Below are 14,011 nucleotides of genomic sequence, written 5' to 3'. Positions count from 1 at the left end.
CAAGGCCCAGGGGACATGGCCACACCGGGACGGTGCCACGTGGCCCAGGGGGATGTGTGGCTCAGGGGGACCTGGCCATGCCCAGATGGTGACATGTGGCCCAGGGGGACGCGTCCATGCCAGAGTGGTGCCACATGGCTGAGGGGGACGTGTCCACACCAGGATGGCACCACATGGCCCAGGGGGACGCGTCCATGCCAGGACGGTGCCACATGGCTCAGGGGGATGTGTCCACACCAGGATGGCACCACATGGCCCAGGGGGACGCGTCCATGCCAGGACGGTGCCACATGGCTCAGGGAGATGTGTCCAAACCAGGATGGCACACCACATGGCCCAGGGGGACGCGTCCATGCCAGGACGGTACCACATGGCCCAGGGGGATGTGTCCAAACCAGGATGGCACCACATGGCCAAGGGGGATGCGTCCATGCCAGGACAGTGCCATGTGGCCCAGGGGGATGTGCCCATGCCTGGGTGGTGCCATGTGGCCCGGGGGACACATTCATTTCCAGATAGCATCACGTGGCCCCACCACCATTTCCACCCCAACCCATCCATGCTGCCCACCACACGGCAGCGCCACGGCACACCACCGCCACCACCTGATGCCAGTGCCACCACACCAACATTTTTATTCATCTGTCCCCGCTGCAGCGCCACCATGGTCCCCGCGTCGAGGCTCCGGTGCCTCGGCCAGCGGCTCGAGCAGCAGGCGGAGGCCACCTTCGGGGCGGAGGACGAGCTCGGGCTTGCGGCGCACCGGGCAGCGCTCGGCCGGGCGCAGGGTGAAGCGCCGCAGCGTCAGCGCCACCACCACCTTCATCTCGGCCATGGCGAAGCTCCGCCCGATGCAGTTCCTGCGGCCACCCATGTCCCCACGTTACCGCGGAGTCACACCACCGCCGTGGCGGGGATGCTCACGGACACGGATGTGTCTAAGCTCTCTCTAAGCTTAGCTGGTGGTCACCCAAAGGGGTTGAGGCACTCATGGCAGTGTCCCCAGTGGGTGACATGGGACAGCAGGCCACGGGGTGACGTGATGCTGGGGGTGATGCAGCGGATGGTGGAGCCTCGTGGAAACGTGGGGCTGGGCCAGCGTGGCCTTCGCAAAACCCCAGCTCGGCGCAGGGGTGACTAAGTCACCCCCCACGCACCTGGGAGGGGACATGGGGACACGTGTGTCCCCCATGGGGCTTACCTGGGCCCAGCAGAGAAGGGGACGAAGGCCAGCGGGGACCGTCCCTGCATGTTCTCCGGGCTGAACCGCAGCGGGTCGAAGACCTGGGGCAACATGGATGCCGTCACGCCAGTAGGGGACATGTGGCACAGGGGAACGTGTCCATGCCAGGGTGGTGAAATGTGGCCCAGGGGACATGCTCATGACAGGACAGTGACATGTGGCACATGTGCCAGGACAGTATTGCGCGGCCCAGGGGTCACGTCCATTCCAGGATGGCAATGTGTGGCCCAGAAGGATGTGGCCCGGGGGGGGGGGCATGACTGTGCCAGCACAATGGCACGTGGCCCATGGGACGTGTCCATGCCAGCACAGCACCACCTGGCATGAGGTCAACATGTCTGTGGCAGGACAGTGACACATGGCCCCAGCCTGCGGTGCCAGGGACGTTGCCACCTTGGGGGGCCCAACCACCCTGGGATTGTCCTGCAGTGGGTCCTGCAGCCAGGCCACCACAGCCGGGCCACCGGGGCTCTACCTGGGGCTCGGGCCAGACAGCTGGGTTGTGGTGTGTCCCATAGATGCTCAGCAGGCAGGTGGTCCCTGGTGGGATGGAAACGGCCACGTTAGGGGACAGGGAACAGGAGGGACGAGGCCGCTAGGGGCCACGCGGGCGAGCCGTACCGCTGGGGACGACGTGGCCGTCATGCAGCGTGATGTCCTTGGTGCAGCGTCGTGACACGGCAGTGACTGGCGGGTGCAGCCGGAGGCTCTCCTTGATGCACATGGTGGTGAAGGGCAGGTGGGACAAATCTTCCCTGCGGGGACCACGATGTGAGGGGCGGTGGCCCTGGCATCGTCAAATTGGGGGTGGGGGCCCCGGGGGGGCCTCTCACCATTCGATTTCCTCCACGTCCCTGTCCTTGAGGAGCTCCCGGACCTCTTGGCGGCACCGCTCCTGGTGGTGAGGGTGGCAGGCCAGGTTGTAGAGCAGCCATGTCAGGCCACTGGCTGTGGTGTCATGGCCTGCAGGGAGGAGGGGTAAGTGTGAGGACGCCTGGCCTGGCTCCGAGCACCCACAACCCACCACAGTGGGGGACCCCAGGACCCCCTCACCCTCGAACATGAACGTGTCGGCCTCAGCTGAGATGTCCTCGTCTGACAGGTCCCTGCCGTCCTCGTCCTGCAATGGGAGTGTGGCTGCGGAGGGGCCACGTGTGGCCACCACCCTACGGCCAACTTTCCCCATGGTCAACTCCCCCCGTGGCCACCACCGTCTCCCATAGCCACCACCCTATGACTCACCCTCCCCATGGCCACCAACCTCCCCAAGGCCACAACTCTCTCTCATAGCCACCACCCTACAGCCAACCTTCCCCATGAACAACCCTCACCATGGCCCCCACCATCTCCCATGGCCACCACCATCACCCACGGCCACCACCCTATGGCCCATCCCTTCCCAAGGTCGTCACCCTCCACCATGGCCACCACCCCACAGCCGCGCCACCCCCATCCCTGTCCCTCTGCTACCTTGGCAAGCAGCAGGAGGTCGATGAAGTCCATGCTCCGGCCCTGGTGGCCCTCCAGCCAGGCCTGGTGGCCCAGGCGCTCGAGGTCCCGGCGCCGGCGCTGCACCACGGCAGCGGTGAAGGCGTGCACGGTGGAGCAAGCGCGGGCGAAGCGGCGGCCGTCAGCCGAGAGGCGGTAGAGCCAGTCTGGGTGATGGAGCAGCCGGTGCTGACGCCGCACCACCAAGGCGCTCAGCTCCAGGATGGCTGCGATGTACTTGCTGGGCCGCCTATGGGACACGAGGGGAGTGCTGTGGACGGGCGCCATGGGCCACCGAACGTGTCCCCTCAGCCCCGACACCTCCTAATTTGTGTCAGGCTGCGGTGGGGACACGGGGTGGCCCTCCTGCCCGCAGGGACACGAGGGGCCAGGCTGGGTCTGACACTGCAGGGGGGACCCAATGGGGACAGAGCTGGGGTGCCAGTGGACACTGGTGGGGACAGAGCCGGGAGGGACAACTGGGAGCAAGAGTGGGAGCCTGGAAAGGGCAGAGTCAAGGTGGAGGGATGCAGGTGGTAGACAGAGCTGGGGTTGGGGGGGACCCTGGGTGCGAGGTACCCGAGTGGGGACCAAGACAGGGTAAAGGGGTGAGCCTGGTGAGGCCTGAGCTGGGGCCAGGTGGACCCAGCTCGGGGACAGAGTCGGGGTAAGGGAGGGCCGTGGGTGTGGGGGACCCTGGCAGGGGACAGAGCTGGGGTGGGGGGACCCTGGTGGGGGGGACCCAAGTGGAGATGCAGCTGGGGCAGGGGGGACCTAGGTAGGGGACAGAGCTGGGGTAAGGGGTGACCTCGATGGGTGCAAAGCCCAGGGGGACCCTGGTGTGGACCAAGCTGGGGCAAGGGGGGACCTCAGGTGCAGGGGGACCCCAGCAGGGGACCGAGCCGGGGCAAGGGGGACCTGGTGGGATGACCAGGGGACCCTGGCTGAAGGGACCGGGAGGATTCAAGGGGACCCAAGTCCCATGGTGGCGCTCACTCCTGGCAGTGACTGTCATGGCTGAAGATGCATTTCTGGAGGGTGTCAAGGGTGAGCAGGGCCAGGGGCTCAAAGACGTCCAGCACCACCGGTGCCCCCGCCGCCTCCCGCCGCCACTTGGCCTGTGGATGGGGATCGGGGTCCGGGTGTGAGTTGAGGTCTGGGTGCGGGGTCTGGGTGAGGGGCAGCGGGTGCGGTTCGGGATCCAGGTGTGGGGCAGCGGGTGCAGGTTGGGATCTGGGTGTGGGTTGGTGTCTGGGAGCAGGGCAGCGGGTATGGTTTGGAGTTTGGGTGCAGGGTCTTGGGTGCAGGGCAGTGGGTGAAGGTTGGGGTCCAGGTGTGGGGTCCAGAGTGGGGCAGTGGGTGCAGGTTGGGGTCCAGGTGCGGGGTCTGGGAGCAGGGCAGAGGGTGAAGGTTGGGGTCCAGGTGTGGGGCAGCGGATGCAGGTTGGGTTTCAGGTGCAGGTTGGGGTCCAGGTGCGGGTTAGGATCTGGGTGTGGGGCAGCGGGTGCAGGTTGGGGTCCGTGTGCGTGCCAGCACCACGTGTCAGGGCCCGTGTGCACGCATGCACCGCGTGTGGGGGTCCAAGGAGCCTCACATGCATGATTTCTGTGCTCTGGTTGAAGATGCCCATGTAGGACTTGAGGATGTCGGGGTGAAAAGCCGGCGTCAGCAGGCGCCGGTGCCGGACCCACTTGCGCCCGTGGCTCAGCAGCAGCCCGTCCCCTGCAGCAAGAGACCTGGGTGCAGGCGGGCACCCATGGGTGCCACCGCACTGCCGATGTTCCCTGCCCGTCCCTACTCACCCAGCCAGGGCTTGAGGAAGTTGTAGAAGAGCTTGTCCTTGGGGGCGATGAAGGCTGCAAGAGGGTGGAGCCGGTGAGCGGTCCTGGGGGTCCTGTGCCCATGGCCCAGAGTCTGGGGGTGGGCTTTTGAGGTGGGCAGGGGATGGGTTGGGGTCCTTAGGGATGGAGGGACCTCCCACCCATGCACCCTTGGGGTGACCCCCCCAGGAGAGCGAGCGTAGCTCAGTGGGTCACGCTGAGCAGCGGACAGGGCACATGGCTGCTGGGGTGGATAGGGCAGACTAGTGCCGACGGAGCAAGATTGGGGCCCCCTCGGGACAGGTGTTTGGAAGCTCACTGGGCGGGCTGTGGGTGACACTTTGGGTGCCCCGGGGACCCTTGGCACAGGGCTGAGGCCCACCCCTTGATGCCATCACCTCCCACACCACCCCATGCCACGAGAGCATCTGTCCTCTGGCCCCAAGCTCCCAGACCCCAGGGCAGGACATGAGCCAGCTGGGGGGACCAAAAGAACCACGTCCACATGTGGCCTGGAGATCGCCCCAACCCAGGGGGAACGAGGGAGACCAGACCCCCACCCCGAAGCTACCTGAGGCCAGGAGCACAGGCCGGAGGGTGTCCGGGTGGAAGAGGCGGAGGATGGGCAGCCATGGTGCGACCCACCAGAGGCAGCAGTGGTGGTATCGTCCCACCACATCATCCACGTTCTGCAGGCCTTCCTCTGTGCTCTTCGCCTGCGGCGTGGGCACAGGTCAGCCGAGGCCCTGGGTTCACGGCCACCTTGGGGACACACTCACTCTGGGTTCATGACTGTCTCGGGGATGCCTTCAGGGTTCGTGGCCACCTTGGGGACATGGTTGGGGCTCAAGACTAGTCCTGGGGACATGCTCATGCGTCAGTCCATGGATGGGACATGTGTAGGCAGATGGGGCACAAGGCCCATGGATGGGACATGGGGACCTTGGACGGGACATGTGTCCAGGTATGGAATATGTGTCCATAGATGGGACATGGGGACCTTGGACGGGGCATGTGTCCATGGATGGGACACGTCCATGGATGGTGCATGTGCCCAAGGACTGTACATGTGCCCATAGATGGGGCACAAGGTCCATGGATGGGACATATGTCCCATAGATGGCGCATGTATCCATGGATGGGACACGTGCTCGTGGATGTGGCACATGTCCTTGGAAGGGACACATATCCATAGATGTGGCACATGTCCACAGATGGGACATGTGTCCATGGAATGGGACATGTCCACAGATGTGGACATGGGGTCCCATGGGGTCCATAGAAGGGACACATCCAGGGATGGGCCTCATGTCCATGGATGGGACGCATGCCCAGGACTGGCACATGGGGGTCCATTGATGGGACATGTGTCCATGTTTGGGATATGGGTCCATGGATGCGACATGGGGTCCATGGGTGGGACAGGGGGTCTGTGAATGGGCCACATGTCCATGGATGGGCCACGGGGTCCATGGGTGGGGTACATGTTCGTGGTTGGGATAGGGGTCCATGGATGGGCCAGGTGTCCACAGATGGGTCATGTAGCCATGGATGAGTCACGTGTCCACAGATGGGCCACATGTCCATGGATGGAGCACAGATCACAGCTGCATCATGTGCCCATGGCTGGATCCTGGTGCCACACCCAGCCAGGACACCTAAACCAGGTCTGGCTGGTGACGCCAGACCTGGAGCACAGTGGGGTGCTGTGGCTCTGCTGTGGGGTCCAGGGCTACCACCCTCCATGGACACCTCACCCTGGAGGCCAGCTCCCATGGCCAGACCCCACCACAGCAGCTTTGGTGGTGGTGATGGGTTTGCCACGCTGAGCTGAGCTCCAACGCACTCATCACAGCGATGGGCACCCAAAACGCCCCCCCCCCCCCACTCCCCTCCGGGCACCCCACGGCATGTGACACGCGTGCTCTTACCATGCCCGTGTGGCCCAGCAGCCAGTTGCGCCAGGGTGGACACGGGAAGCAGCGCAGGCGGCGCCACGCTCCGTGCACCCGGCACCCAGCCACCGCAGCGCGCCACAGCCCTCTGAGGAGCAGGGCTGCGGCAGTGAGAAGCAGGACCGGGGGCACCCACGCCGGCACCCAAGCCAGCACCCATGGCATGACCACACGGCTCCGGACGCAGGCAGCTCCGGTTCTCCCCTCCTGCCACGCTCACACGTGACCAGTGACGAACTTTGCGCCATGGTGGAAAGGTCGGATGTGGGCGTGTGGACGTCCCCGGGGAGGTGCTACAGTCACGTGTGTTGGCAGCGATGGTTGGATACATGCGTGTTGGCAGCGGCAGCAACCAGCCCCGACGTGTGTCCTGGTGGTATCACCTCCCCCATCATGTATCTTGGTGGTATCACCCCCCCAATACGTGTCTTCATGGTATCACCCCCCCAACATGTGTCATGGTGGTCTTGTACTCCCAACATGTGTCTTCATGGTATTACTCTCAACACATATTTTGGTGGCCTTGTCCTCCCCAGCATGTGTCTTCATGGTATCACCCTCACCCAACACATGTCCTGGTGGTATCACCTCCCCCAACACATGTCCTGGTGGTCTTGTCCAGCCTAACATGTCTCTTGGTGGCATCATACCCCAACACATGTCTCCATGGCATCATGCCCCCCCACACATCCTAGTGGCTTTGATCCCCAACACATGTCCTGGTAGTGTGTCCTGGGTGCTGGGCCACCCATGGCACGGTGCAGCCCTGCCACCCTATCTGTAGGTGCCAGGACGCCCACGGTGCTGCTCTGTCACCACACCTATGGTGCAGGGACACCCATAGCATGAAGCAGCCCTGTCACTGCACCCATGGGTGCTGGGAGACCCATGACGCAATGCCACCCCAGCCTACCAGCAGCCTCCAGGAGAGGGAGCACAACCCCTACGAGCCGCCGGAGAAGGCGCCCTGGTTTGGGGGTGGGGGGGGAACCAGGACACTCTGCCCGAGAGGCGGGGTCAGGGAAAGCCCCACCTAGACTTTAGCTCCACCCCTAGATGGGGCCCAGTTTAACCAGTTGTGCAGGAGTTGCGGTGTCTGGGAAGGAATTGAGCTGGGAGCGGGGCCCCCGGTGCACACCCACACCCACCCGTGTGCACGCACACGCATGCCTGTGTGTGCACACGGATGCTGCTGCATGGACACACACATGCATGTGCACGCACATGCATGGACACCTGTGTGCATGGATATGGGTACGTGTGCATGCATGCACACACCCGTGTGCATGGACACACACCCCTGTGCACACAAATGCACACCCCTGTCCATGCACACAGATGCCTGTACATGCACACACACATGCCGCTGTGCACGGACACGCACTCCTGTGCACGCACACGCACATGCCAACCTGATTTACACGTACACAGCTCCCGGGCGCATGCTCACGCATGCATATTGGCACCCAGGCACAACATTGCTGTGCGTGCACATGTGCACACACCCATGCACATCGCATGTACACACGTGCACCCCGTACATGCACATGCGTGCACACACACCCATGTGCATGCACACACCCATGCACATGTGCGTTCCTATGCACACTCGTGCATGTGCACATGCAACCCCGGGCACATGCATGTACATATGCCCCCGTGCACCCTCATACACACACACCCCCAAGCACACATATGTGTCCTTGTGCACTCACATGCATGTGCATACATGCATACATATGCTCATGCACACCCCATGCATGTACAGGCATCCCTATGCATGCACACGCACACTTCATGCATGCCCATGCATCCCTGTGCATGCACACATACATGCACACACATACGTGCACATACCTGTGCACACATGCATGCACACCCCCATGCACCCCCACGTGGAGTCACTTTGCAAGCTCCATCCCACATGCCATGCACACGCCTCTGTGCACGCCACCTTGCACACGCCTGACTCATGGATGCCGCACCGGCATGCACACGCGTGCTGCCCAGCAGCACACGCAGCCAGAAGTGCCACCCCCCGGCACTGAGGCCTCGCTCCGGTGACGTCCGCTCCACCAGGGAAGGGACAAAGTCCGACGTCTCCCCTGACACACATGTGCTGCCGCCAGCTGCGACAACATGCTCCCGACACGCATGCAGTGTCTCGCCCTGCTGCTGAGTCTCTGCACCCAGCCTGCAACAGGTATGTCATGCCACGTCATGCCACGTCATGTGTGTCGCAGTGCCCGCCGTCTCTGATCCCGCATCTTGGCTGTGCCCAAACCCGGTGGGGCCAGCAGGTCCCCCCCAACACAACATGGGTGCATCACACGTGTCCTTAGTGTGTCCTTAGCGTGTTGGTGGGCCAGCTGGGCTCTTTCTCCCACCTGCAGCCCTGTGCTTCCAAAAATTCCCACCATTCCTCCAGTTTTGCTTTATCCCAGGCATCTTCAGCTACTTTTTTCCCCCCGACTGCAGGAAATCGGTGCTGGAATTTGCACCCGGATTGGGGCTGGTGCTCGGGGCCATGGCCGGGAGGTCTCCGGGATCCTCTGTGCCGATGCCACATGCACAGTCACCTGCTCTGAGCTTGTTTGTCTTGCTCCGATCCCATTTGTCTTGCTCTGATCCTGTTTATTTTGCTCTGATCCCGTTTTATTTTGCTCCGAGCCCATTTACTTTGCTCTGATCCCATTTATTTTGCTCCAATTCCATTTTATTTTGCTCTGATCCCGTTTTATTTTGCTCCGGTCCTGTTTATCTTGCTCCAAACCCATTTATTTTGCTCTGAGCCTGTTTATTTGCTCCCAGCCCGTTTACTTTACTCCGATCCCATTCTGTTTTGCTCCGATCCTGTTCATTTTGCTGCAAGCAAGTGCACCTTGCTCCAAGCACGTACATCTTTTTTCGGGATGCGTTCCCCTTGCTCTGGGCCACGTTCACTTTCCTCCGGGTGCGTTCACCTTGTTTTGGAAGCACTTGCCTCGCTCTGGGCATTTTTGCACTACTCCGGGCTTGTTCGTCTTGCTCCAGACACGTTTGTCCAGCTTTGGATGAATTTATTGTGCTCTGGGCATCTTCGCGTTGCTCTGCACATATTTGTCCGGCGTCGGAAATGTTTCACCTTGCTCCAGTTGTGTGGATGGCCCCCAGACTGCACTCGGTCTCTTTTGGGTGCGCTTGCCTTGCTCTGGGTGCACCCGCCTTGCTCCGGGTGCATTTACATTGCTCCAGGTGCATTCACCTTGCTCTGGGTGCACTCACCTTGCTCCAGGTGCATTTGCCTTGCTCTGGGTGAACCCACCTTGCTCTAGGTGCACCCACCTCACTCCAGGTGCCTTTGCCTTGCTCTAGGTGCATTCACTTTGCTCTGGGTGCACCCACCTCGCTCCAGGTGCCTTCCCCTTGCTCTGAGCACACCCACCTTGCTCCGGGTGCACCTGCCTTGCTCCGGGTGCCTTCCCCTTGCTCCAGGTCGCCTCCCGCGCCACGTGGACTCACTGGTAAAGATTGTGGAAGCCCTGGAGGCCGCCAACGCCACGGAGGGCTTCGCCGGTGGTGTGCCGGAGCTGGCGCGGGCGCTGGGCGGCGGGGGCACCCCGCTGCGCTGCGCCGTGCTGGGTGCCACCCCGGCTGCGCCTCCAGCCCTGCCGGCTCTCGACCCTGAGCAGCAGGCGCTCCTCACCGAGCTCCTGCAGCCTGGGGTGGAGGCCACCGAGCGCGGCGTGCTGCTGGCACCTGACGGCTCCACCGTGGCTGTCGCCCCATTGCTGGCCGGCATTGAGGTGGCTCTCAAGCGTGCCACGGGGACACCCGTCCCTACCGCTGCACCGGCACCCATGGACCCGCTCTACGCCGTCACCGTGGCCGAAGCCTTGGGGACATCCTACCTGCTGGCCCGCGCCAACAGCAGCTGGGCCACCCTGGGGCCTGATGGGTGCTGGGACGACGTGGAGGACCCAGAGGTCTTCACCTTGATGGGCCCCCCATCGCCTGTCCCTGACGCCTTCGCCAACGGGGCGCTGGACGGGGTGCTGCTGGGTGCCCGCCTGGCCGAGGCACCCATGCCACTCACCGCTCTGCTCCAGGAGCACTACTATGGGGTGACGGGGGGGCGGGCGCCCAGCAGCTTTCGGCGCAGGGACTTCAGCGCCCGGACGGGGCCGAGGAAGCTAGAAGAGGAGGTGGCGGCCGCCTTGAGCCTGCTGCGGGTGCTGCCTGCTACCCGGTCCCTCTTTGAGGACATGGGAGACGAGGAGGTGGCGGCTGTGGCTCGCCAGGCGGCGCGGGACTTTGCGGACGCCTACGTCGGTAGGGAGGCGGCGCAGGGTGCTGAGCACCCGCCGAGTTGGTGGGGTGCCTGGTGGTGCCAGGATTGGGGAAGGGGTGACGTCAGGGCACCTGCTTGGGTGGGTGCTTAGGACACCCAGGGCCACCTGGGCACTGGCACCACTAGGGGGGAGTCGAGCTCCGGGCAGCGATCGGTGCCACCCGGTCTGGGAGCCACGGACACCGGGGTGTCCCCTGGAGGGACGCCGGTGCGTCCCCAAGGCAGAGGCTCCCCAGACACTAGTGTGTTCCCAAGACAGCAATTTTCTGGCCACCCCTCTGTCCCCTAGGCAGGAGGTCCTTGGACACCAGCATGTCCCTTGGACAGACACCAGTGTGTCCTCTGGCTGGACAATACTGTGTCCCCTAGACAGGAGGTCCCCAGACACCAGCATGTCCCCAGGACAGCAGGGCCCCAGGCACCACTGTGTCCCCTAGATAGGGGTCTCTGGACACCACTGTGTCCCCTAGGCAGAGGGTCCCCAGACACCAGCGTGTCCCCAAGACAGCAGGTCCCTGGACACCACTGTGTCCCTCAGGCAGAGCATCCCTAGACGCTGTCATGTCCCCTGGCCGCACACCAGTATGTCCCCTAGAGAGAAGTCCCCAGGACAGCAGTCCTCAGACACCACTAGACAAGGGGATCCCCAGCTGGACCTCGCCACGTCCCCAAGCCAAGGGGGTCCCCCGCCAGCCACTGCCATGTCCCCGGGCCAAGGGACACCCTGGGTGGATGCTCCCATGTCCCCCGGACAAGGGGATCCTGGCGGGATGCTCCTGTCTGCCCGAGCCAATGAGGTCCAGAGCCAGACCTTACCATGTCCCCAAGGGGGTCCCCAACCAGACCTTACCATGCCCCCAAGGGTGTCCCCAGTCAGGCCTTGCCATGTCCCCAAGGAGGTCCCCAGCTGGACCTCACTGTGTCCCCAAGGGAGTTCCCAGCCAGGCCTTGCCATGTCCCCAAGGGAGTCCCCAGCTGGACCTTGCCATGTCCCCAAGGGCATCGTCAGTCAGGCTTCACTGTGTCCTCAAGGGTGTCCCCAGCTGGACCTTGCTGTATCTCCAAGGGTGTCCCCAGCTAGACCTCACCGTGTCCCCAAGGAGTTCCCCAGCCAGACCTCATCGTGTCCCCATGGGGATCCCCAGCCAGGCCTCACCATGTCCCCACCCCAAGGTGTCCCCGGTGGCTCATGGTGGCCAGGCGCCGCTGGCCCCGCTCCCACCACCTGCTCCCGCGTGCCCCCGCAGAGTGCCCGGCCGTGTTGCCCCGGTGCATGTGGGGTGCCCGTCCCTACCGGGGCACCCCGAGCACCCTGACACCGCCGCTGCCCTTCGTCTACATCCACCACACCTACGAGCCGGGCGCCCCGTGCCGCACCTTCGCCACCTGCACCCGCGCCATGCGCGCCATGCAGCGCTTCCACCAGGACACCCGCGGCTGGGACGACATCGGCTACAGGTGAGCCCGTGGGTGCCCAGCACCCACCGAGCACCCATCGGGCTCTGCGGCACCCGATTTAACCTGCTCTCGGTGCCCCGCAGCTTCGTGGTGGGCTCCGACGGGTACCTCTACGAGGGCCGGGGCTGGCACTGGGTGGGCGCCCACACCCGCGGCTACAACCGCCAGGGCTATGGTGTGGGCTACGTGGGCGACTACACGGCCAGCCCGCCCGACGCCGACGCCTTGGCCCTGGTGCGTGACGCCTTCCTGCCCTGTGCTGTTCGGGCTGGCCGGCTGCGGCGCAACTACACTGTGCGGGGCCACCGTCAGATGGGGCGCACCGACTGTCCTGGCGACTCGCTCTTCCGTGAGATTGAGACCTGGCGTGGTTTCCAGGTGAGCGGTGCGGCAAGTTTGCGACCCGTTCACTCTGAAACCTAATAATGGCAGTCTGAGCTGAGGGCTGCAGGAGCTGGGGCGGGCTCCGGGAGCTGGGGATTTGGGGCCCGCGGGATGAGGATTCAGCGTGCCAGGGAGCGACCGCAGCTTCTTTGTGCCGCAGTGAGGATCGACCACGTGGATGCCGGCTGGGACGGATGCCAGACTGGATAGATCCTAGTTTGATGGGTGCCAGCCTGGACGGACTGTGGTCTGGATGGATCCTGGCCCGAAGGATGCTGGCCTGGATGGATCCTGGTCTGGATGGACCTCGTCTTGATGACCAGCCTGGACAGACACCAGAGCTGCCCCAAACCTGGAGCGGTCAAAGGGCTGGAAAGCTCCCAGCAATAAAACCAGTGCCAGGATGGCGGCTTGGGAGAGCATGGGGGGAAACTGAGGCACGGGGCAGGAGTATGCTGCCTGCATGTGATCATGGGAGAGGAGTAAATGAGGGACCCAGGCACCCGGGCCAGCTGCCCTCCCCGCTGCTGGCTGCTGGGCTTGGTGCTCTGAGGTGTGTGTTTGCGCACGTATGTGCATGCGTGTAAGGGTGTATGCATGCAGCAGTTCCCTTGCACCTGTGTGTGTGTGTGCATGTCTGCGTCTGTATTTATGCACGTGTGTGCATGTGTGTGTGCACACATGTGTGTCTGCATGTATATTTATGCACATGTGTGTTCATGCGGGTGCACACGTGTGCATGCCTGCGTGTGCATTTATGCATGTGTGCACAGTCAAGTGTGTGCACACATGTGCATGTCTGCATGTGTATTTATGCACAAGTGTGCACCCATATGCATGCACAAATGTGCGAGCCCGCATGTGTACGGATGCACGCGTGCACGTTCATGCATGTGCACACGTGTGCTCATCTGCGTGTGTAGTTATGCATGTGTGTGCATTCAGGCGTGTGCACACATGTGCCTGCTGGCATATGTATTTATGCACATGTGTGTGCACACATGTGTGCATGCACACGTGCACGTTCACACATGTGCACGTGTGCATGTCTCCCCATGCATTTGTGCCAGTGTGTGCGTTCACCCATGTGCCCGCACGAGTGTTGCGCACACACAACAACCTCACGTTGGTGTAAGCCCTGTCCCCGTTCACACAGCCCCCCCACACTTCACGCTGCAGGGCCTGGGTGCCCCTTTTCCCACCACCTGTTCACTCTGAAACCTAATGATGTCCATTGACCTGAGCACCCAGCGTAGAGCATACCAGCGTGCCCAGACCCTGCTACACTGCCAGGCGTGGTGTGCCGTGCCGTGGCTCACCCCTAGCCTCGCTC

At 63.2% G+C, this 14,011-nt stretch overlaps 2 protein-coding genes across 2 annotated transcripts; one reads left to right on the top strand and one right to left on the bottom strand.

Moving 5' to 3' along the window:
- Positions 1–599: 599 nt before the first annotated feature.
- Positions 600–6,752, bottom strand: CYP4F22 (cytochrome P450 family 4 subfamily F member 22). The gene is made up of 12 exons (XM_068923043.1): positions 6,483–6,752; positions 5,123–5,267; positions 4,534–4,587; positions 4,326–4,453; positions 3,728–3,849; positions 2,714–2,981; positions 2,297–2,363; positions 2,077–2,206; positions 1,865–1,998; positions 1,719–1,783; positions 1,202–1,284; positions 600–860 (listed from the first exon to the last, which is right to left on the bottom strand). The coding sequence occupies exons 1-12, from the start codon at positions 6,669–6,671 to the stop codon at positions 635–637; spliced, it is 1,611 nt and encodes a 536-aa protein (XP_068779144.1). The 5' UTR covers positions 6,672–6,752; the 3' UTR covers positions 600–634.
- A 1,845-nt stretch (positions 6,753–8,597) lies between these two features.
- On the top strand, positions 8,598–13,082 carry PGLYRP2 (peptidoglycan recognition protein 2). Its single transcript, XM_068923047.1, has 5 exons — positions 8,598–8,709; positions 9,981–10,817; positions 12,084–12,294; positions 12,378–12,672; positions 12,839–13,082. The coding sequence occupies exons 1-5, from the start codon at positions 8,646–8,648 to the stop codon at positions 12,839–12,841; spliced, it is 1,410 nt and encodes a 469-aa protein (XP_068779148.1). The 5' UTR covers positions 8,598–8,645; the 3' UTR covers positions 12,842–13,082.
- Positions 13,083–14,011: the final 929 nt, after the last annotated feature.

The sequence above is a fragment of the Struthio camelus genome, chromosome 31 (genome assembly GCF_040807025.1).
Source record: "Struthio camelus isolate bStrCam1 chromosome 31, bStrCam1.hap1, whole genome shotgun sequence".
Lineage (NCBI taxonomy): Eukaryota > Metazoa > Chordata > Aves > Struthioniformes > Struthionidae > Struthio > Struthio camelus.
Note: the sequence above shows the minus strand (reverse complement) of the source record. Positions and strands in the feature narration are given on the sequence as shown.